At 39.8% G+C, this 23754-nt stretch overlaps 1 protein-coding gene across 1 annotated transcript; it reads left to right on the top strand.

The window, feature by feature from the left end:
- Window positions 1-9474: 9474 nt before the first annotated feature.
- On the top strand, window positions 9475-23564 carry LCTL (lactase like; the record flags this gene model as incomplete). Its single annotated transcript, XM_080351212.1, has 15 exons — window positions 9475-9483; window positions 10874-11017; window positions 12922-13047; window positions 16586-16807; window positions 17246-17333; window positions 17582-17691; window positions 17970-18098; window positions 18478-18573; window positions 19214-19268; window positions 19362-19523; window positions 20212-20486; window positions 20871-20997; window positions 21418-21617; window positions 22171-22234; window positions 23449-23564. The coding sequence occupies 15 exons, from the start codon at window positions 9475-9477 to the stop codon at window positions 23562-23564; spliced, it is 1923 nt and encodes a 640-aa protein (XP_080207338.1).
- Between the last annotated feature and the right edge of the window lie 190 nt (window positions 23565-23754).

The following is a 23754-nucleotide window of genomic DNA, read 5'->3' as shown; positions in this document are numbered from 1 at the left end:
ATTTTTCTGGCATGATGGTCAAACAGTTTTATTGCTCTTCTGGGGAAATTATATGTTATTATTAGCAAACGAGCAACTTCTGAAGTCATCAATTGATTTTCAGAGTGCTGTTTTCAGGTTTTTTAATAACCTTCTCACAGTTACAGAATAAAAGTTTGAAAGAAATTAGGTAAAAAGAGTCTAATGGCTCAAAAACACAAGGTGAATGACAAATTTGGAAAGTGTACTTATCCGTTTTAAGCTCACGGTCTTTAACACAATCTAATGACTTTGGAGAGTATTTTTGACTTTTGAAAACTAGTGCTTGGATACGTAATGTTGCTCTTCACAGCCATTTCCTTAAAATCTTTGCAGAAAACTTGTGTGACTGACACAGAGAGCAAACAAGGAAGCAAAATTCACATAGGGCATGAGCACCTCGTGTTTCCCCAGTTTGCTGGTTTTATGGCATAAGCACATTTGTATGTAAAGCCAGCAACGCTTTATTTGTTAAGCAATAACACGGATGACTCAGTGCAGCCAGTAAGCATGTGTGCCCCAAGAAAACAGAGATTCAGCTTGGCTGGTATCATTTACACACAAGGCTGTGTGGAATCTCTGCTTCTAATTACAGCTGTGCCTGGCTGGGGCGGGTGGGTCGAACGTGAAGCTCCTGGGCAGGATGGATGTACCAATGGGACATCATCCCTTTCAGACAATTTTCAGGTCAGTCCCCAACCTATCCAGGGTGATGCCACCCAGAGTAAACTTGAGATGGGTGCAAGCTGTGCCCTCAACAATATCCCAAATTTATTTTGGCAGGAAGGACCAAGCAGAGGACCATTGGTCTCCTATTCCCAGCTCTACCTGACACACCTAGGTCACATCATCTCCACCTCCAGATTCAACACAGCACCTTTGCATGGTCCTCCCCCCGGCCACAGAATCACAGAATGTTAGGGATTGGAAGGGACCTCGAAGGATCATCCAGTCCAGTCCCCCTGCTGGAGCAGGAACACCTACATGAGGTTACACAGGAAGGCGTCCAGGCAGGTCTTAATGCCTCCACAGTAGGAGACTCCACAACCTCCCTGGGCATCCTGTTCCAGTGTCTGTCACCCTCACTGAGAAGTTTCTTCTCAAATATTAGTGGAACCTTTTGTGTTCCAGTTTGTACCCATTACCCCCTGTCCTATCATTGGTTGTCACCGAGAAGAGCCTGGCTCCATCCTCCTGACACTCACCCTTTATATGGCCAGTGGGAGGCAAAGGAAAATCCTTATGGAGTCCTTGGCCACTGTACTGAAATATGGAAGAGGACTTGAGATCTCTTGTTTTCTTCTAAAAGAAATCAGAGATCAGTCATCAAGCTGACATCTTCCTAGGGACTGTGACGACAACTCTGTCACCAAGCCATCCCAGCACACTCATGGAATGGTAGATTAGACTCTGAGCTGCTTGAAGATGTTTTGGGAAAGCATTAAAACGAGGCCATATTCTCAGAGCGCAATGTAAAAATCTAGTCTCTGTTGCTCTAATTCCCCAAATGCCAAGTCCCTGCAAGACACATATACTTCAAAAAACAAAACGCCATAAAAAGATCAAAGATCCCTCTGGGAGTACATTCTCTGTACTCTTCAAAGCCAAATGTCCCCTCACTTTCCCCCATGTAAACTGATTAATTTCAGCAGAAAGAATCTGCTCACAAAATCAGCAAATTCATGCAGTGAAATAAGTACCCATACATATTAATTCAGGGACTGCAAACAAAATCGAGAACCATCTGTATTTTTCTCTAGAAATACCAAGAATTCTACTCATTCTCATTTCCAAGCTGCAATTGTCATTTAATCTGTTACCAGGCGGTTTTTTTCTTGAGTCATTTTGCACATGGATGCGATACAAGCCCCTTTCCCTGAATTACCGAGTAAACGAGCGCACCATCTGGCCAGCCCCCCGTCTGCTGCAGCCCCAGCGCCTGCGGGGCTGTTCCGAAATGGGAGGAATGCTCACCCAGTAGACTCAGTTCACATCCTCCCTCCTATTGACTAAAGCTGCCCTGTCCCCTTCTGGGCCGCTTTATATAAGGGTTTGGTGGGAAGATGAGGTCTCTGAAATCTTAACCATCTTCAAATGTGCGCGTGTGTGGTCTGAGCAGGCAGCTTATGCAATGAGAAATGGGAAGCCGCTAAAATGATTCTGCTTCTAAATATTTTGACCTTTATTGACATTTATAAGTAGCAGGCAGCTTAATTACCAATGAAAGGAAGTTATTAGCTACAAAAGGAGCCTGTTCTTTTTTCTCTTTATGGCTCCTTTCCCAAACCAGTGCTGTTAGCTGAGGTTGCTGTGGCAGGACAAGGCACAGGAGCCCAGGAGACCCAGGCTACTTTACAGCTAAACGATACAGAAATCCTTACAGAACTCAAAGAATTTTCATAAAGTAGATACTCCAGAGACAGCCCATTATGAACAACAGACCCTCCCTTTCTGTTGGTGTTAAAGCCTCATATTCCAGCACTGTCACGTTTCTCTACATGGAATTGCTGGGTGGGCATCACTGCTGGCTGCTTCTCCTTCAAGCACACCCATAAACAAGACCTACCCTTCTTTTTTTTTTTCACTATACGCATTTAGGGGATGGCACAAGGAGGTGAGATGCACAAGGCTTGGCTGCTGATCTTGATACATACTGTGGAAACAATGGGACGTTCTACTCCAGAGGTGGCTGAATTCCTACAGCAAACTGGAGTCGATAGGCTTATTTGCTGGCGATGGCACTTACGAGAACATCCTAATTAGAAAATACTAAATATAGGATATTTATGAGGATGAGCAGTGCTCTCCCATAATTTTAGAATCTCTTTCTTTCAGTAAAAACAAACTAGGAGAACAGTATACCAAAACTACACCATGACCAGAGGTCTGATTTTCTTTTTAACTACATCAGTGCTAATATGAATTAAAAATAGACTTATGAAAGAGCTACCCAGTTCTGTACATGCACATCAGTTCTGTAGCACCTATTAATGGTGTCTTAAGAGACTTTATATATGAAGAGAGAAGAAATGTAGGTAAGTTATGGGAACCCAAAGAAAGATATATAAACCATTATTTTCTCACTGGGTGACTAATGCCAAGGTATAAATTCCCCAGTAGGTAGGACAGGAGCTACATGGTCGAGACTGCATTTCAGAGCATATCAAACGCAAGACATCATGGAAGTTCCAGCATTCTCCTAGACACAGTAATTTAGCTTTTCATCACTTTCCTCCTGTTTATACCAAAAGAAGTCCCACAATCCCTTCCACCAGTCTCGGCTTCTGATTTTCTGACAACCTTGGGGACTCTTAAGCAAGACATTTTTTTTCCTTCTCTGAATTCTTTTCCCAGGTCCTCCTGGCTTTTTTTGCTCTGTATTCTTTCCACCTCCTTTACTGAGTCATTAACTCACCCTCTGTTTCAGAGGGGAAAAAAAAAGCGCTATTCACAACTTATTTGAAACTAAGCATTTGATCCTGCAATCACTAAAGTCAAAGGCAAAAATGGCATTCTAATGGGAATACAGTTCCTGGACAGTATGTTTTTAATCAGAGAGCCTTCACATTTAAGAGGAAATCATTTGCATCATATTAGTATTCGTTGTCCACCTACACAGGATGGGAAATTTGAACAAAAAGGTTAAGTGTGCTGACGCCAAGAGGGTTTGCCCACTGCAGAGCTGGTCCCAGCAATGAAAGCGTCTCAGCTGTACCTGTTCCAGGAAATTGCATCCAAAAACCTCTGCGCTCATGGCTCAGGGGAGCCAGACCTGTTGCTGACTGTATGTAAAGGTCAGCTGAGATCACTGCGTGGATTATTTCACCCCAGGAACAGTCCGAGCGTGCAGAAAACAAAAATAGAGCTCAAGTGAAAGGAGGTAACAGAAGGGAGGCTGCTGCAGCCCATCTGACACGGTTTACTCAAATATGTCACTTTAGATCAACAGAGAAATATCCTCCTGCAAAGTGTTTATCGAGGGAAATGGAAAAATGATACAAGAGTTCTTTGTGCCTGTTGCAGAAAAGCATTTGTGGTCTTTGCCGTGCAGGACAGTTCTTCCCAGCCTGTGGTCACAGCATCAGCTGGAGCCTGGGGCTACTTATGAAGAATCTGTGAAATGGCACCACAACAGAAAAGCTGATTGTGAAAAGGCTACAATTTGCTACAGAGATGTGGCCCTCTCCATTGGAGAGTTTTACGCATCTGCAGTTTATAAAAAGATTGCAAGTCTGTTTAAGTATTTTATACAATATGACTTTTTTCCTACAACGTTTGATCTGATATTAGATAAAAGACTCAAACCCCTAATTTTCTTTCCAAGAGGCTTCCCAGAGGTCCTCCAAGTCCTTTTTCAAGAACTTTTCCAAGCCTTTTTTTTCTTTGGAAGAATCTCTGATGATGAACAGCACCTTCTTAGCCTTGCACGTGAACCTGTCAAGCATGACTGGTAATGAATGTTAATTTAGTCTAAGAGACCTCATATTAATTGCTGGAGTGCTCGGGAAAGCCGGTGGAACACAACAGGGATGGAAACGCCTTTTCCTGCTTCATGGCAGAAGCAGCTTCTTGTCAGTTTGGTTACATACAGCTCAGCACATGTCAGGTAGGTAACGAAATGTTGTAGGAACCAGCTTCCCATCGGGACATAAATTAATACAGACTGAACTGGATAGGGCAGGAAAATAATATATGGTGCTTGAGAACAAAAAGCAATGAGGCCCATTGGTGTAGGCAGACTCTTTGTGAAAAGACTCAATAAATTAGTTTTCAAGGTGGAAAACACCTTCCAGGGGATCATTTCTCTGACACGTTGTGGCTGTTGAGGACCACTGAATGTCACACCCTGAAAAGCCTGTGTTATCTTTTAGGAAAACGTCTCAAGTCTGATACTGCTTCTCCTTCGGCAGCTGTTCTGGCAGCTTCAGTTACCAGCTGTTACCGAAGGGACAGACGGGATCTCACGTCTCATGCGAACTTCTGGTTATCAAATGTCTGAGGAGAAATTAAAGATATTTTCCTAAAGATTAATAACAAGCAAAGCTTGTGCAAATATCAGCCAAAGTAGCTGCTGATGTGCAGGCTCCAAAGACTTGGAAAAGCAAATCCCATCCAAGCTTGCAACAGGGAACAGGTATCAGTAGGAATTAAATATTTGCCTGAATTGTGATGAGCTATAACAATTCAGTAAATCACATCTCTCCACGTATGCAGCTTGATAGGAGTCAGACAGCTGCAGTGCCCTGGAGAACAGGGCAGCGGGTTCTGGGAGGAAGGAAATAGCTGCCACATGGAGTAAATAAAAAGAAGGTTTTTAAAAAAATGCACACAGTTTGCTGCAGAATCATTCCATTCAGCCTGGCTAGAAACACAGGCAGCTACAAACCGATCATTCATCTCCAACATAAACACAGATTTGGTTAGGCTAGCAGTAACATAGGCTGAGATTTTTAGTAGATGACATAAATAAATGTATTTTTATATTTCCTGACCACATTAAGCTTGAAATCGGAGTTCTAAAATGTGAGCCACACACTATAAGACTGCTAATAGCCAATAAATTCAGATAGTCACACTGAAGCAATGTTTTCTCCTTAAAGGTACATTTTGCTGCCATGTACATAAATACAAGGGGATTTGGGTTTTTATGGATTTGAAATTATATGTAGCTGAACATGATGATTCAAAAAAAGGTTAAAGTTCTCTTAGGAGGACAGCAGGATGGAAAACACTTCACAAGGCACAATCTCAGATTCCAAATATTATTTCAACATGGAAAGACATTAGCAAGGAGATGGGGGAAGGTTGGGGAGAAGTACTTTCTCCCCAGAAGACACAACCCAGGAGAGAAGAGTGAAAGCATCCACGTTCAAGAACATACATATAATCCTCTGTTCCTATCACACCTCTGTCACGCTAAGAAAACACAAAACAAGTTCTTAACCTGCCTGGTGCATCCACTTCCCACGGGTAACATTTGGATTATAGTGCTAGAATTCCTTTAGGTGGTGTCAAAGGAATGAAAACCCTTAGAGAATTACCAGCTGCTAAAGGTAATTTTTAACCTCTAGCCCTTGGGACACTCTGAAGTGGAGATCAGCATTATCATCATGATATCCCACACTGGGAAACTGAGTTCAACAGATGGTTGGACTCCATCGTAGGGGTCTCTTCCCACCAAAATTATTCTGGGATTCTATGAACTATTTTTGCATCTTCTCAGAAGGGGTCAGTACCAACGTCAGGAGTGGTTTTTAGGCGGTAGCTGGCCACACAATACCTAAAAAGTCTCTCAGATCCATAAAGGCTGATGTCCAGGCTGCTGCCCAGCACTCAGAGAACTTCCTGATGAGAGAGGAAAGTCCTTCAATATGGAACAAAGTTGTTTAGTTTTTGGACCAACGCTGTCCGCAGGTCTCTTGCAAAGAGACGTATTCCCAGTGGGAAGCAATAAAGAGTCAGCGTGTACTGGCTCCGCTGCCTGTTATTGACCGAATGTTGTCGGAATAGCCAAGATGAAAATATCTGAGCGCTGATGTCACTGCAATACAATTATTTTGGAGGCTTTTCAGTTTTCCTTGGGGCGCCTATTCATTTGAGGAGCCTCACTGATCGTCCTCTAATGCCTGGAGTTTTGTGAGCAGAAAGAAATGAAGGTGGCAGCTAAGAGCCTCACTTCACAATGAATAAAATAATCCTCTTAGGGGAAAATTTCTCATTCCTAGCTCAGTTTAAAAACCAGCAATTGAGACTAAGTAGATGGAATGTACTAGCAGAATAAATTTTAAAACATCAAGTATTTTCAAGTGGAATTCAGATGCATGATGACAAACAAAACAAAACAAAAAATTAACCACCTCTCCACCCACCTATGTTAAGGTTGAAAAGTCAAGTACTCAAGAGCTGGAAACACCATGAATTGAGGTTGCCTTGTACAGTCCTAATTCACTTCTCCTGTGTGATACAATTAAAAGATCTTTTTCCCCATGGCCTCACCCCATTTAGTGAGCAGGATGAACAGAGCTATTCAGTATTTCTTTTTTTACCTTTTTGAGTCAATGTGTGGCCTTGGTTTTATTTATAGCATGAAGTTTAAACTCTTCAGTGAAAACAGGATTATTCATATGCTTGTGGGTTTTAATATAACACTTATCACAGAAATATTTGCTTCAAAAACATAACAAATGTCTTATGACAAAACCCCTGCCAAGGAGGTAGGATGGTAGTGAGGTCCCTTCGGCTCAAGTGCTTAATCAGAACTAGAGGTCCCACAAGATTCATTTGATTAGTATGAGATCATCTGAATGCAATATAGCATATAATATATTCTTGTTTTTAGCAAACTGATGGTAACAAAACTCCATTTCTCTGAGACAGAGCTCCAAAACTTCCACTGCCATGAGTCCTGTGTTGGAGAAGCCATCTGTTTCCTTTCAGGGCCATCCATAGCATTTGCAGACCTTGCTTTCTGTGGTTTAAAGCACCTTCTAAGAGCCCTGGGCAAACAACAAGCAAGGAGCCACACGATGTAGCAGAGTAAGGCTAGAATTAAATCGTTCCTAGCTCCCTTGATTTTGGAAAATTCCCATTGAAATATGCAATTTAAAAGAAGAAAAGAAATTACTCCCTACGTCTGTTTCCATATCCTTGTTTAGAAGTACACGTGCATCAGCAGCCATGGCAGGGGTGGGACTGGATGAGCTGTCAAGGTCCCTTCAGCCCAAACTATTCCATGATTCTATGATTCCATGTGATTGTAAAGATACACCCATAACCAAAAAAGTAGCCATAAATGCTTGCAAAAAAACTGATACAACTTTATGTTTGTAGGATTTTTGTTTGAACACAACAGTCAAAAAAGTTCTTTTTCAGCAGCTAATCAACCATCAGCAAAGTTTCAAATAAACTTTAATTCAGAGACTACATAATCATTCTTCTCACAAACAAGGCAATTTACATCCACCCTTTTGATTTGGATCTAAGCTACAAATCAAGTAACTCTTCTTTTGAGACATTGTCTCTGTGGAAAAAAACATTACCTCGAGTTCTTCCATCAGTGTGTAACCCAGTTGAGAAATACAATTTTCAGGTTTATGCAATCCTGCAATCCCATCTGCACAATCTCTCAGAGAAATCAGTTTATGATTCCCTATGTCACACCAATTGTTTGACATTATAGTCTTAAAAAAAATGCTTATATTAGAAATATTTACAAAAAGGAAATAGACTTACTGTTCTGGCAGCCATCAGGATCCCTTTATATTCTTCTGTTCCATATTGCTGATCTCAAACTGTCCCTCAACGATACTTTCTTCAGAGGAGAGAATCTGACAGCTGAAAGAAAAATGTGCGATGCTTACAGTTTATATCCACAAGACTGGAGATTTTGCATGTCTGGAGGCTTTAGCATTATTATTATTATTATTACAAATATATTTTGGAATTTGTATTTTTGGCATAACTGGAGGATTCATTGTAAAGAATGTAGCTCTTCTTTTTTAAAATGAGTTAAATAAGCTTGGATTATCTGAAAATCAAGTACTTCAGCGATGACTGTAAGATTCTTTTTTGATTTGTTTTAGTAAAAAGAAAGATGATCTCATTTAGCAGCGTCTTTAAAAATACCACCATTACTATCCTAGGATGCAGCTACCTGGCACACTGGCACTGCTGCAACCTGCACTGGGTCAAAATCGTTTTGTGCCTGAAATTTTAATCCTGCACATGAAAAGTGACAAAGGCTCTTAGAACCTCATCCAAGCCATGCTGTAATTAGCTATACTTTCTAACGACCTAGCTTTGGATCTGTCCCCAAAACAACCAGGGGGCTGTGATACAATGAAGGATTGCGGCGGATATTTCACTTAATACATTAAATCTCCATTGGCCTCACTCGGTATTCTACTGGAGTAAAAGTCACTAATGAGAACTACTAAGGCCTCATCTCTGAAATTTATCCCTGAAAAAGCAAAAGCCATTGCTTTTTTTTTTTTTGGTGTAGGTTTTTGTTTGTTTGAATACAGAAAATACAAGTACCAGGCAGTGCCATCACACAATGGTCACTATAGTTCACCCCAGCTGTACAAGAATTGAGATTATCCCAGTTCATCTTCTCACTTTCTCCATGAAGACTGAGAGTTTCCCCAGGAAACAAGGAACCTGGCAGACTGGGAGCCGCTCTCTCAGGCTGTGCTCCTGTAAGGAAAGTCATCCTTTCCCTGGCAGACTCGACACTCCAGTCCCATTGACAGCTATCCTGAGGCTGCTAAGTACCTTTTATATCCCTTTGCTGCTCTTCTCCACTTGTACTGGCCAGATGGAAAGAAACAGGTCCCAATGGCTGAACTACTATTAGTAGTTCAGCCATAAATAACAGATTTCCAGGTCACTGTGCAGCATTTTTCACTGGCATTTTTGCAGTGGTCAGCAGAGCGGGTGGTGACCAGCACTGCGACCATGTCACAGGTGAGGGGAGTGAGGACACAAGCCTGGAGTCAGCCTGGAACTCCCCTGGTTGTCCCCAAGCTTCTCCAGCGCTGGGCGATGCTGCTGCTCAGGGCTCTTCAGGGGTTCAACTGCTCACAAGCCTGAACCTCTTCACCTGAACAGAAGCAAACATGGTCTCAGTGTCTAGTTATCAAGGTGGTTTATCTGTCCCCTTCCTTGCCAGTTGTGTCTCCCTGATCTGTGTGAAAAGGCCAAACGTCATCCCTTCGAGGGTAGCAGTAAAGATGAAATGTCCAAGGGGTATGTTGGAAAACTGGTGGTTAGATTGGACACCAGAGCACTGAACTGGAAAGTTTCATAAGCTGAGTATCCATAGAGAGAACAATTGTATGATTTTACTAATGAGCTAATTCAACTAATTCAATAATGAACAAATTCAATGCCTTCCAAAACAATTCATGAATTCTTATTCATTATCAATTTACAGTTCTCGGGGATCTTCATTAATTAGCGGTATTTCTACTTGTTATACAAATTCATGTTCTGGGTGTGGTGTAAAGACTAACATGGAAACAAAATATAGTTGTGCATTTTTCTTCATACTCACAAACAGTGATGGGAAAACCTCCAGAAGCTTTCTCAGTGTTTTGTAGTTGTCAAGACACTTCATTTTCCCTCATTCCCAAGCTTCAGAAGTTTCCTCTTTGTGATTGCAAACAGATGATGGCAGAGCATGCAACTGGATGAACACAAGTAAATTCCAATCAGCGGTAGCCTGCAGCAGCGCCTCAGCGTTCACATCACATGGAGGCCAAATCTTAGCATGAAGCTGTCAGCAGGAAAAGATAAATTAAAATTGATTTGGAGAAGCAAACTTCTGTGACCTTCTTCATTGCACCCAAGAGTATCTAAAATATGTGTCATTTAATATATATCATGGTTTGGATTTTCAACCATCCACTGAGCTTGTGCGTTCAAAAACCTAATATACACCTTTGACTGAATCAGTGCAAAGTCTCATGAGTTTTGACCATTTAGGCGAACAGCATTCCACAAAAGGGGGAAGTTTCTGCACCTCTCTACATGCACCAAGAAGCATTTTTAAGACTGTACAATTTGGGAGCTTACTTTAAAATGAGACCTTTAATATTTGAGCTTTTAGTACAACTAGAATAGATTCTGCAGATTTACCCTATCCTCACCAATCTTTGCAAAACAGCAATGGTGGATTCTCAAAGATCATAATTTTTCCCAAAATTACCCCAGAAAAAACAGCAGTTAGTGATAACAGCTATTCTGTGTGCCCAATGGCCATAAAATATGATAGCAGTAGCTTTCATAATAGTGTAGGCACTGCTAAATAAATATGGTGTAAGTTTCAGATTTATCTGTTTTAATCTCATCTCAGGGATCCCACTTCAAACACAAGATCTTCCAAACATCTGGAGGTTTTCTTCAGACGGAGACCATCCTCAGAAGCTGTCCACAGATCTCCCATGACACCAGGAGCCTCCTGGCAGCCCAAATGACAACAGGTTTATCAGCAGAGCAGGTCAGTGGTGGCGTAAAGAGCTGCAGAAGAGGAAAATCACAAGGGCAGGTCCAGCAGAGTTTATTGGGTCAAGGGCAGAGCTGTGCAAATATGGTCGCATCAGTCTGGCTAAAAGCATTTATGTAAGAAACAAAAATGGCTGTAAGCATGGAAAAGTTGGCAATCTCTGTTCTGAAGTTACCAGGCAACCTTGCTGTATATGCAAGTTCAAAACCAGGCTTGTTAGAGCAGTGTCTTCAGTGTCATTGGGCTCTTTTCACAGGCAATAAAATGCATCTCCTGCTTTTCCAAACACTCCTTTCTGTCTTCAGAATTCACTTAGTCATAAGAAACACTTCCGAACATCTTCTCCATTAACAACTATATTCCCCCAACTGCTTCAAGTCAAAGCAGCCTGACTGATTGTACAGCAAGGCATCCTCATTTCAATTACTTCCAATTTTCTGTTTTTCTCTGAAAAGCGAGGCCAGGCCATCAGTACAGTTGAGCATTAGACAAAGTTTCCAAAAACAGCTAACATAATGCAATGAAAGTCATTTTGTAACACAGAAAAATATGAGTACAGTTATACAAGTGTTCTTGTTCCAAGAACAATTGTAAGTGGGTTTTGTTTTGATTTTGAAAAATCTCCAGTATCTCAGGGTAGTTGCAGTAGACCACACACTGGAAAAATTACGTGGTTTTCTGGTCACTGTATAATAAGATTTTTCTTTCTGAGACAGAAAAGGCCTATTTCGAGTTGGAACGGGAGGGCAGCTCGGAAGAATGAAGAATCAGGAAGCTGCAGAGATAAGTTAGAATTGAGTGAGGATGATTTGGTCTCATCTGAACAGCTGCCAGAGAATTAGGAAGCTTCTACTTTTTCATCAGCCTAGACAAAACATAAGGGTTAAAAGCAAAAATCAAATAAATACCAGTTTGGCAGTATCTGCTGTTAGGGATGACTCTATTTTTGATTGTGTATGTGGAGATAAGAGGTTTTGCAACATGAAGCATACCCTAGATAGAAAATCAAGTGGGAAGATAAGTATCAACTCCTTTAAGACAGGGGGTTTGTACCAGAGTCTCTGTGACGGGGTCACAGAGCAGTTCTGCAGCAAGACAACACCGAAATACCTACATCATTTATGGATAAAGATCCACTCCAGGCTGCAGAGAAGCAAACAGCGGATAAGCCGTAAGTGGAGAGTCAATTGTGACTTTCCCCCAACTTTCCCCCACACCGCACTGGGCCAGTCACATAACCTACTTTCCAGGTTATTTTACTGGAGTCATTGGGCAATTTTGGATGGGCTCCACCGAATACATTTTTTAACATTCTTTTTTACCAATAAAACAAAATAAAAGATTTTATAGCCTTGATGTGTTTCTGGTGCATTTGAGAAACTGCCACTTATAAAACTTTTCCAAGACGAACCAAGAGGAAAAAATGACCAAGCTGTAGCAATGTAAATATATCTTTTTTTTTTTTTTTTTTTTTTTAATATTTTTTTGTAGAGTTGAGCTTTTATGCAGGAAACTGGGAAACAACATCACAGGAAAAGATTGTGTTAAAGAGAAGAAAACCCATGTAAGCACAACTTAGAGTGGAACAGCATTGTGTTTCTAGCAGCCCATGTTAAATGCAGTTTTTGTGCACACCAAAGGCTTACTCCTCACCACCGAAGTGGGTGACAATTCACCAAGTGGCTTTAGTGACACACAAGCCAGTCCCTAAAGCAGCAGACTGGCTGGTACACAGGGCACTGGGCAGAGAGACAAAGATCTGAGTGTGGTTCCCAGCTGGATACAACCCCCCTGCCCCATTTCTGTCCAACCTCCCTGGGCCTCAGCTTCTCATCTGCAAAGGAGGAGTCACTTTCTCTCCTGGCACATCAAAGCCTGTGGTTTTGCTGTGCTTTTAGGTGCAATTGCGATTTAACAAGGAATTATCAACGCACACCTTTAATCATCACAACAACTGTAGCATCACGCAGCACCGCAGTGATGCTTGTATGCTGCTAGAGAAAAGCACAACAAATGTACAGCAGGTAATTAAAAATGTGCCTTAAGCACTGAGCTCAGCTGCAGCACCTGACCTACATATACAATACCGCCCTTTATGTGCACCATAAATCGCAAAGTGCACGAGCTGGGTGATTTTCAAGGATCTCCTCCTCCGTGCTTGCAAACGGTCCATCCTGATGAGTCAAGCAAGAGCACTGAGAGACCCGCAAGGATGAACAGGGAGCTCCTGACGGTGTTGCAAGACACTTTTTGACTTCTGAGGTCAGAGGCAGTACATGAACTCTAGTGTGGTTACTCACTTCACGCTACCTGGCAGCATTTTTGATGTTAATGCTCTTTCGTGACATTGACCACGAGAGGGCACCAGTACTGCTCTAAAAACAAAAACCAAAACCGAGTCGCTAAATAAATAAATAGAAATTTGCTTGCACACTATATAGCTTCAGAGGAACAGAATAGCAGGTCCCAAGCCCTAGCAACAGGTTTGCTCTTCTCAGTGTATATAATCTATGAGGGAGGACTGAATGGTAACTCACAGAACTAGAAGAAGGAGCAGCTCAAGTTGGACAACTGACCTCCGGGACCGGGAGAGCTGTTGTTTTCCACAAAGACATCACCAGAAGGAATCCCTCTAGCAACAAGAGAAAAGAAAACCTGTATTATTTTTCAAGACCACATCCTGAATATCTGATTCAAAGTTATGCCACGTAAAAACAAACCCTTGGTCTCACGAAATCACCCAGTGAGATCTCCGTGCCAAACACCACCCAGGACAGGGATTTGCATCAAGAGAAACATGTCTACTAATACCCTGTATTCAAGAGCAAGTACAATTATGAATGTATAGATCACTCAAAAAGCTAATTTTGCTTACCAAGGAAAATACCTCATTGCTAAAAGATTCGTATAGTTAAGCTAAACCTTTTCCTGCAGCATTGACTGTGAATACAAAAGGATTGTTCTTTTTTGTTTTGGCTGTAAGTGAACAAAATGCTGTTTTCAACTAGATGTTTCCCCCGAGCTTTTGTGACAGTTGGATTAATTCCGTGCAATTATTCCGTGAAAGTAAATTTATTCTGAATGCCCTGGTAAATCTCTGGCAGTTCACAGGAATCTCCCCGTTGGGACACATCCATTGCAAAGACCACCAGGTAAGCCAGAAATGGGGAAAAAATAGTATAACTCAACCAGGGTAGAAGCCAGAAAACAGTCTAAATCTGATGAACCTTTTTGCACTATTTGAATAGCTGTTTCTTCTGCTCTATTTGTGAAGGTAAAGCCAGAAAAACAGAGCAATGAAGAGTTCCAAAAAGTATGTATTCATTTGAAAATAAAATTAATTGATAGAATATTCCACAATGAGCTGTGCATAAAGTAAGACTATTTTCTTGGAAAAACCTGTTTGTTTAAAGATGTGTTTCTTGCCCTTGAGCAATTCTTGAAGTACTGAAATTATTTATAATACAGTTATCACACCAAAGAGTGAAAAAAATATTTGGATTCAAGTGTTACTCCTAGCTCCAAATGAATTAATCCAGATATGAATCAGGTAGTTACAAATGTCTAAGACTATAATAAGCAGCTACAGAAACCAGTGATAACACTCATGGAAAACCTTTTCTGTTCTCCTTGCTTCTTTTCACATGACTGTCAGTCATTGCAAACAAGAATACAAAAGGTAACGCTAAATTTAAACTAACTTATTGAAGAGTTAGATTTGACTGTCAATGTCTAAATTAAAATCACATCTATTTGCAACCTTCTATATTCAAAATAAAAATACTTATAGAGTATGCAGACCCTGCGATTTTTAAAAGAGGTGAATGGTCTTTTTTTTTTAGGAGTTAAAAATACAGTGCACACACGGTAGCATTTTAAATTGATGCTGGAACTGGATAAAAGGGACATCAAGATAAAAGCTACAATTATTAAAACAGCAACAATTGCAAGTATTAATTTTCCTTTCCAACTTTCACAAGGTTTGTTTCCATTACATATACAGGTGGCAAGATGCTGGCAGAATAATCACTCTTATTTCTTGCTTCCACTCACAATCCCTGTTGGCAGAGTTTTAGTTTCTGGGATAGTTTGAAACGTAGAACAAACCACCTACAGACAGAGAGACTTTTAGAATATCCTAAAGATAAGGAACATTATGGAAAAGATGCAGAGAGCGCTTCTAATATTTATAATTTTGTACTTCATTCTTCTGTCGTGTTCATCACCTTGCCAGAAGCTTAACTGCATTTCCACTTAGCCCAGACGCCGCTTTTAGCTGTCAGTGAAAATCATAATTCAGCAGAAAAATATAAGCTTTTCTTTTTGATCCCCCTGAGCCTATATTGTGGAGTGGCAAAACTTGACAATGCTCTTCTATTTTATCAGGTGGGAACCTGCAGAAAACACTTTGCAGCGATGAAGACTCACGTTTTGAGAATATGGTGTGTGCTTGTGCCAATAATACAGCTGAACGCAGCTGAGGATTTCCAGTGGACAAAGAATAATCCAGGCTCCTTCTATTATGGCACTTTTCCAACCGGTACTTTTGAACTGCAGTTGATTGTGGGGTTTAATGCGCGGGATCTACTCTTGTGTTTGCTCAAGAAAGCTGCCAAAAGGTTTTTCTTCGCCTTCCTGAGAAACAGCAGAAAAAAAAATTCAGGTTTTTGCAGGAGACATACTTAATATCATCTTCTGCACCTCACCCTGGAAATATAAGGATTCACATAACCCTGTACTTCATATTGTCACCTAAAACAGTCAAGTCAGAGGTTAATAGATTAACATTTCATACCCAGATCTCCCTTTCCTGTCTGTGATTGAATGAGATGCATAGTATAACAAATCACACCTCAGAACTCTTCTCCTTTTCCATAAATTATCTACCACTAACAAAGAATTAGAAACTAAAAATGTCCTTCGTTACGCAGCTAACTTAAGAAATCAGTGTGAGTGAAATAATTGCGTTGGGTTTGTTTCAAGCTGTTCAGTATTATCTAATTCACTCTTCAGCACTGCTTTATGAAACCTTGTCCTTTCTTCAACATATACACTCACACATTTAATTCAACCAAAACTTAAAAAGATATAGGCACTGATGTGTTTTTATGCTCAAGTTTTTAAGCAGCTTATAAAACTGATTGTTTCCTTTTGTATGATACTAGGAAAACAGTCCAGCATTTCTCTATATATTTTAGGTAACAGCAGCTAACTTGTAATCACTAAAAAAACCCCATGTAAATTAGCAAGCAGAAACTATGTGGGAACCTACATATTTCTCACAGTAAAATATTTCTGCCATACTATCCATGCACCACCTCATCACTGTAAAGTAACAGTAACAATATATAATATATGAAAGACTTTTATTCCTTTTCCAGTGCATCAGGAAAAATACCTTTAGTCTACACCACATTTCCAGGCTGTTCCTTTTTATGCACTGATCCAATTTCCCATAGGAAACATTAGCCTCTGGTTCAGTAGACACGCAAGCACACACACTTCACATCAAGCTATGTGGCTGCCAAGGTCTATTAATTGCTTTCTCACGTGAAAATTCAGCACAAAGACCAGTTTTGCAGGAAAAATGTTGCAATCATAACTCACTTCTTTTTCCCTTTAGGTTTTTTATGGGGTGTTGGAAGTTCTGCCTACCAGACCGAAGGGGCCTGGGACAAGGACGGGAAAGGACCAAGTATCTGGGACGCTTTTACTCACAAGAAGGGGAAAGTGTTTAGAAATGAAACGGGAGATTCCGCATGCGATGGCTACTACAAAGTGAAGGTATCGTTAAGGAGTTGCTATCCCTCCTGAAACATTCTGGAGCCATTTCATGAGACTGATTTCCCATTTTGAAACAACAGCAAAAAATGAAAAGCTTTAGTTATTCTAAAGGCTCATTTAACTTAGGAAGCCAAGAGATTATATTTTCAATTAGTTCGGTAAAATCTTCTTAATAACCTCATAGAATCAATAATACCACCGTATTTGTCAAATACACCTCAGGTTTTCAGGATTTTTTTGTCCAAAGAAATATTCTAAACTTTGGGGCCGTCCAAATGCTTGGTTAGAACACAAGCAGCATTTGAGATTCAAATAAAATTAACATCGTTTTCGTGTGTGTTTGAGCAGCTTTAAAGGTTTTTTATGTACGTTTAAGAATAATAACACCAGCTTTAAAATTTAGTCTCACGATATTTTAATTAGATTTCCTTTTCTCAGGATGACATCCAGTTATTGAAGGAGCTGAAAGTCAATCACTATCTCTTCTCCATCTCATGGCCTCGGATTATGCCCACTGGCATCAAAGGTAAGCGTAACTATTTCCCAGATCCTTACCAGTACTAGTAGACAAACAATTTTACTTGTGAGTACAGCACAGTTGTTTAGCATCACTGTTAAATAAATATCTGTCTCTCTGTCTGCAGAACAGAATTTAACCATTACCATACACCTGTCGCTGTAATGGAACACTCCTTGGTTAACTTTTTTAGATTTCTATTCTTCTAGTTATTTGAAGAACAATCCAGCTAATTTATTGTCTGTGCGTTTCATCAGCAGAGCAATTAAACGAGAAGGGAATACAGTTCTACAATGACACCATTAATAGTCTTCTAGAAAACAATATCACCCCTATCGTGAGCCTCTACCACTGGGATCTTCCACAGGTTAGACAATAGTTAAATTACTGAAACATAGAGGAACGTGGTAGGAAATTTATGTCTAAGGATTATGTGTACTTTAGAAAAATATTTAAATATGCCTGCATGGTTTCAGGTGTGATTATAGTTATTTTCTATTCATTTTCATTTTATATACATTGTAGTTTATTTATGCCGAAGTTTTGAAAAATCTCCTTCTGAGCTACTGAAATAGAAATGTCTTTGTTAATAAGCAACTGAACTTTAAATAAGATTATTGATTCTTGAAATTCTTATTTACAAAGGTTCTCCAAGAAAAGTATGGTGGCTGGCAAAATATCAGCATGATAAATTATTTTAATGATTATGCAAATCTGTGTTTTGAGAAGTTTGGCGACCGTGTGAAACACTGGATTACTTTTAGCAATCCGTGGGTAAGTTGCCAACGCTTTCCTTCCAATTACTCCCGTTACACAGTTCCGCTCCCCAAATTCTGACATTACAGGAAAGCAGGTTAAAAATTGGGGAGGGAAAGGGAGAGACTTTTGCCATTAATCTTTGTGCCCAAAAATCTCAGTGGGCAGATTCTGCACAAGAACAGAGTTTCAAGATGTGAAATTCCAGTGAGGTTTTAAAAAATCATCAGCTGGAGAGAAAAGAGGCACAGAAATCAATTTTAACTGATGGGAGCTGAGGGGAAGGAAAAAGGGGACTGGAGAGGGTAGAGACTGAGAAACAGGCTGCGCAAAAAATACAGGATCTAAATCCATAGGACAGCAGCAAATTCATTACAATAACCATGTGTGTTTGCAGGCAGTCGCTGAAAAGGGTTACGAAACAGGAGAACATGCACCAGGACTGAAGCTCGGTGGATGTGGAGCATACAAAGCAGCGCACCACATAATTAAAGTAAAATTAAAATCCTGCCTTAAATCATGCATGAACAAAGAAGTTTTTTGATTTTTCTCTTTAAACAGAAATGGAGTTTTTGGAATGATGCCATTTCCAACTAGCACACCAAAACTATAGCCCGACTTTAAACCACCAATGCATATTCAGATGTAGCACGAGATGCTCGGTGCTTGATGTGACGCTGTTGCAACAACTTTTTCCTTATAATTTGTCTCTCTTACAGTACATTTCAAACTAGTTGAATAAGAAAATATCCAGGTTACTCTAGAAACAAGGGGCAAAATCCTGGCCTGTTGAAATGGAAATTTTACAAGTGAACTCAGTAAGGCTCACTCTCATAAACTTCCACTTGCCCAAATAAATTAGGCAAAGACAGCCCAAACCTGGGAACACTGGACAGAACAACGTACTGAATACAGTATATTACCTTCATGGGGACCTCTGGGAATCTAGAGGAGGAATCTTGCAAAAATGCTTTAACATTTTACATGTAATGAAAGCATCCACAATATACATAAAAGAAAGATGTTATTTTCAGACACAGCTTAGTGCAAAAACCACTCTTGATCTTCACTGGCTTTCTATACTATGGCATAGCAGATGAAAACGTGCATGTGGTTATTTTTTTCACTTGCAGACTCACGCGAAGGTATGGCACTCTTACAATAACACGTGGCGCAGTGAGCAGCAAGGTAACAAGGGTTCATTCTGTAATCACATTTCGATTTATATTAAGGGCTTAAAGATTATGCATAAACTGCAGAATTGTCACTTTGTATTTTAAGGTATGGTTGGAATTTCCCTAACAAGCAGCTGGGGTGAACCTGTTGATCCTCACAGCCAAACAGACAGAGACGCTGCAGAAAGATACATACAGTTTCATTTGGGATGGTTTGCAAATCCAATTTACAGAGGAGACTACCCAGAAGTTATGAAGAATTATGTAGGTAAGCCCCAGTATCCGACTAGAACTTGAGTAAATGACGTACTTAAAGCATATTACACCAGATTAGCCCTGACCAACATGTGTTTTAGCCAAGCACAAGGCCCCAGGTGAGACAAGACTGGGTGACAAATGGCCCACGGGGCAGACACAGCTCCAGAGCAGCGTGGAACTGCAAACCTGAGCAGCTGTTGAGCCCAACAGTTGCATGTCTCAGTTGCTCTAAAGCAGAAAGGAAGCAGCTTCCTCACATTTCAGTCACAGCCCATTGCTAGTGGGAGTCATTAAATATTTTTCTGGATTTTCCACCTAAGGACAAAGCAGCAGCAGGTTGTGACCACCAAAGTCTGCGTGTCTATAGGGTGCCACTGTATGTTTCACAGAATGAAGATGACAGGCAAGGTACCCAGTAGCAACACTTCTTGTCATATTATGTTTCCAAGCATTCTGTTGACATTTATCTCCCTCTTTGTAAAAAAAAAACCAAACCAAAACAAAACACACTTTAATTCACTGTCTTCTCCATGTATTGTACCCAAATTACTTCTCCAAACCAACAGGCTAAAATTTTATTTCATCTTAAAAAAGCAATCAAACTAAACTGTCAGGAAGTTGGTAATTATTGATGGTGAGGTAAAGAAAAGCAATTTCTATGCTGCTCAGAAGTATGTTTTCTGTAATTCTTTTGCTAGGTAGGAAGAGTGCTCAGCAGGGCCTGGGGACATCAAGATTACCAACTTTCTCAGTGCAAGAGAAAACCTATATTAAGGGCACATCAGATTTCCTGGGAATTGGTCATTTTACTGCTCGTTATGTGATACAGAAGAGTTTCCCCTTTCTACAAGTGTCCAGTTACCAGAGTGACCAGGATAGCACTGAACTGGTGGACCCAAAATGGACATGTGCAGGACCCTCATGGTTATATTCTGTGCCTTGGGGATTCAGAAGATTACTCAACTTCATCAAGGTGATTACAGAGTAAATCTTTAAATGAACAAAACATCTGGTCACATGCAGAGCCCTTCAGGACCTGCACTTGCACCATTTCAGATATTCACCAGTTTTACCTCTGTATGTGTCTTGTTGTACTGGGAAGTTTCTTTGCCAAAAACAACACCTTAAGTACAGGAAAGTGGAGAGGTCATTATTTAAACAAACAAACAAAGCAAAACAAGACAAAAACAAAAAAATAACACCCCACACACCATAGTTAAATTCCTAGTTACACTTTTTTACTACAAGTAACTAAATTTAGAAAATTGTTTCTAATGCATTTTACTAAGAATCTCATGTTCTGTCAAAACGAGATGATTTTTTTGATATGAACAGGTCTAAACATCTTTGTTTGCAGACACAGTACGGGAACCCTCTCATTTATGTGACAGAGAATGGAGTTTCTGAAAAGGTCCAGCATGCTCAACTGTGTGATGAATGGCGGATCGAGTATCTGAAAGGGTATATTAATGAAATACTGAAAGGTAACTTTAAAAACATCTTAATGTACAAGCTTTTTGAGCTTTTTTTCACAATAGCTTTTACTTCTGTAATTTACTTCATAAATATTGACAGATTAAATGGACAGCAAGCTAGACTAACAGTTTTTGACAAAAATTACAGCCTGGCCAAACATCCTTATGCTAATAAATACAATAACCTACAGGAGATTTAGTACTGGAATAGATCAACAGCTTCTACTTTTAGAGAGATTGCCCCTTAGCTACTATACTTGTAGAGTTCTAGTACATCTAAGCTAAAGACATTTCCAAAGAATCTAAATTCCTTTTCTGTCCTACTCCCCATCTCTCACTGGTGCAAAACAAACCACCTGCAGAATCATATTTTAAGGACAGCAGACAAAGGCAACAAGTTTAACAGAATAATTTGTATTCTGTTGACAGCTCTAAACGATGGTGTTAATGTCCAAGGTTACACTGCCTGGTCCTTGCTGGATAAATTTGAATGGAACAAAGGCTTCTCTGAAAGATTTGGATTTTATCACGTTGATTTTAAAAACAAGAACAAACCACGATACCCAAAAGCATCGGTTGACTATTACAAAAATATTATCAGTGCAAATGGATTCCCAAATCCAAGAGAGGTGATGTCAATCGCTAATTTGATTATTTTTTCTTTTCTTCAGTATATGGGCAAATATCACATTGAATTTCATGAAAGCATTTGCATGAATGCAGTACATGAAATTTGACACTTGGATATCATAAACTAGGGATGTGTTAAATACACCAGCCTCCAGAGACAGAAAGAGGGGAAACAGGCTCAATTACTGTTTAGAAAGAGGGGAAACAGGCTCAATTACTGTTTCTAAAGCATTTCACAAACCCTAAGTGAACTTCGTGATGTGAAAATAAACCTCTTCAAAATCATAAGCTACCAATGCTCTGCCAGATTTCTAGGCAGACAATTACGCATACATGCTACCTTATTGAAAAATATGTATCATATGCTTAAAAAAATAATTAAACCATTAACTATAAGAAATATATTGCAATTAAAAATCACAGAGATACAAAGAAACTTGCAGGAAATCATGTGTTGACAGAATAAAATAGTTCCAAGTCAGTGGTAGTAGACAAACGGTCAGGGACAGAATGTCCCAGTGTAATAGAACTGCTGCATGTCAACCTTCCCAGGTGGAAAATTGGCATAAGGAGGCCATGGACACTTGCTCTGCCACACACCAGCTGCTGGCTACAGGTAATTGTGTCTTCTCTTTTATAAAAGCATATTGCATAACTTTCAGATTTGTCAGTTTCCTAAAAGGAATTTTCTTCTTTAAAGCAAAATGGCTTTGAAAGACAACAAGGCTCTAAAGACAAATGTCTTTATTTACTCTCTCCAACTAAAGTCACTGTAGCTAAATTGATCAACTTTAGATGTTAAACACAAACTGTAAGAGTTACTATTTAAAATTAAGTCTAGGGATGACCCTTACCCTTAAAATAATCAAAGTGCTAAATGCTCTTTCAAACATCAAGCAAAACAATACAAAAATCTGTGTTTGATTTCTTCCTACAACAAAACAATTAATAAAATGGGCTAAGCCCTGGCCTAAGGTAGCATTAAGCCACATTTCTGCTCTTTTATACTCCTGGTAACAAAACCAAAACCAGCACAAGCAGCAGCAGCTGCTGGAGAACACAGAAATAGAGATTTTGCCTGCGGTTTCTACAGTGCTGGGCTCATCTGTCCCATTTAAGTCCTTCCCAGTGTAATCCAGGACCATTCATAATTCCAGAACTAGAACAATGGTCTACCGCAGCAAATTTTTGAAGCTTTCAAAAGAGATAAGTATTATAAAGTCTTCTAAGAAGGATGAGAAATTCTACATGGCAGACAACATCAAAGCAGTCAACCTAAGTTCATCCTGCTCAGCCTCAGCTGCTGAGTTCCATGTTCCATGGGAATTAACTGTGTTTACTGAATTCTTGGAGGCTTACCCGTGGAATAAAATTCTACAAACCAAAACCCATTCACTGTTCCAAAGAGCAGCAAAACAATCATAAAAAGGCTGAAGTGCTTCCCAAGGATTTATCTTTGACAATTTTCTACCTTTTCCTTGTGGTGGGGGAAAGAAAAACAAAAAAATTCAAAAAATAAATAAAATAATCAAAGGAACAGTAGAATATTGCAAACACATTGAAGCTACTTCATAGTAAATACGATTCTTGCAGCCCTTTGAGCACTGACATTGTCAAAAAATTAGCTTAGAGAGAAAAAAAGAGGGAAAACTCATGAATTTCCACTAGCTTTTGCAGACTTATGAAATTTTGTTTTGTTTGCTCTTTATGCCACTGTCAACATTTAAAATAATTTTAGCCATAAATGTTCAAAATTCTATGATAACTCTAACAATGAGTATGCTCCAGAACACTGAGTTTCTAACCTATTACTCATGTCCCACATTTCAGACTCCCTGCTCACTCGCATGGAAATGCTGACAGAGATTGTTCTTCCTACAGCTCTCACACTCTGCATCCTCACCAGTATTGTCCTGCTAATATTCTACCTTCGAAGTCACCATTAAGGTCACATACTTACAGATATCTTCATTTTGCATAATAAGTAAAACGTAACTGTTTCACTGTATTAGTTAAAGCTGACCACAGATGCCTCTTTTGGTACCACTGCAAAGAACTGTTCCTTCACCTATCCACCTAGCACTTTTAGAGTCTTTTCCTATTCAATTCCCAACATTTTTTAATCAAAACCCAAAG

Source organism: Nesoenas mayeri, assembly GCF_963082525.1.
Source record: "Nesoenas mayeri genome assembly, chromosome: 11".
NCBI classification, from domain to species: Eukaryota; Metazoa; Chordata; class Aves; order Columbiformes; family Columbidae; genus Nesoenas; species Nesoenas mayeri.
This window is presented reverse-complemented; position numbering and strand designations above follow the sequence as displayed.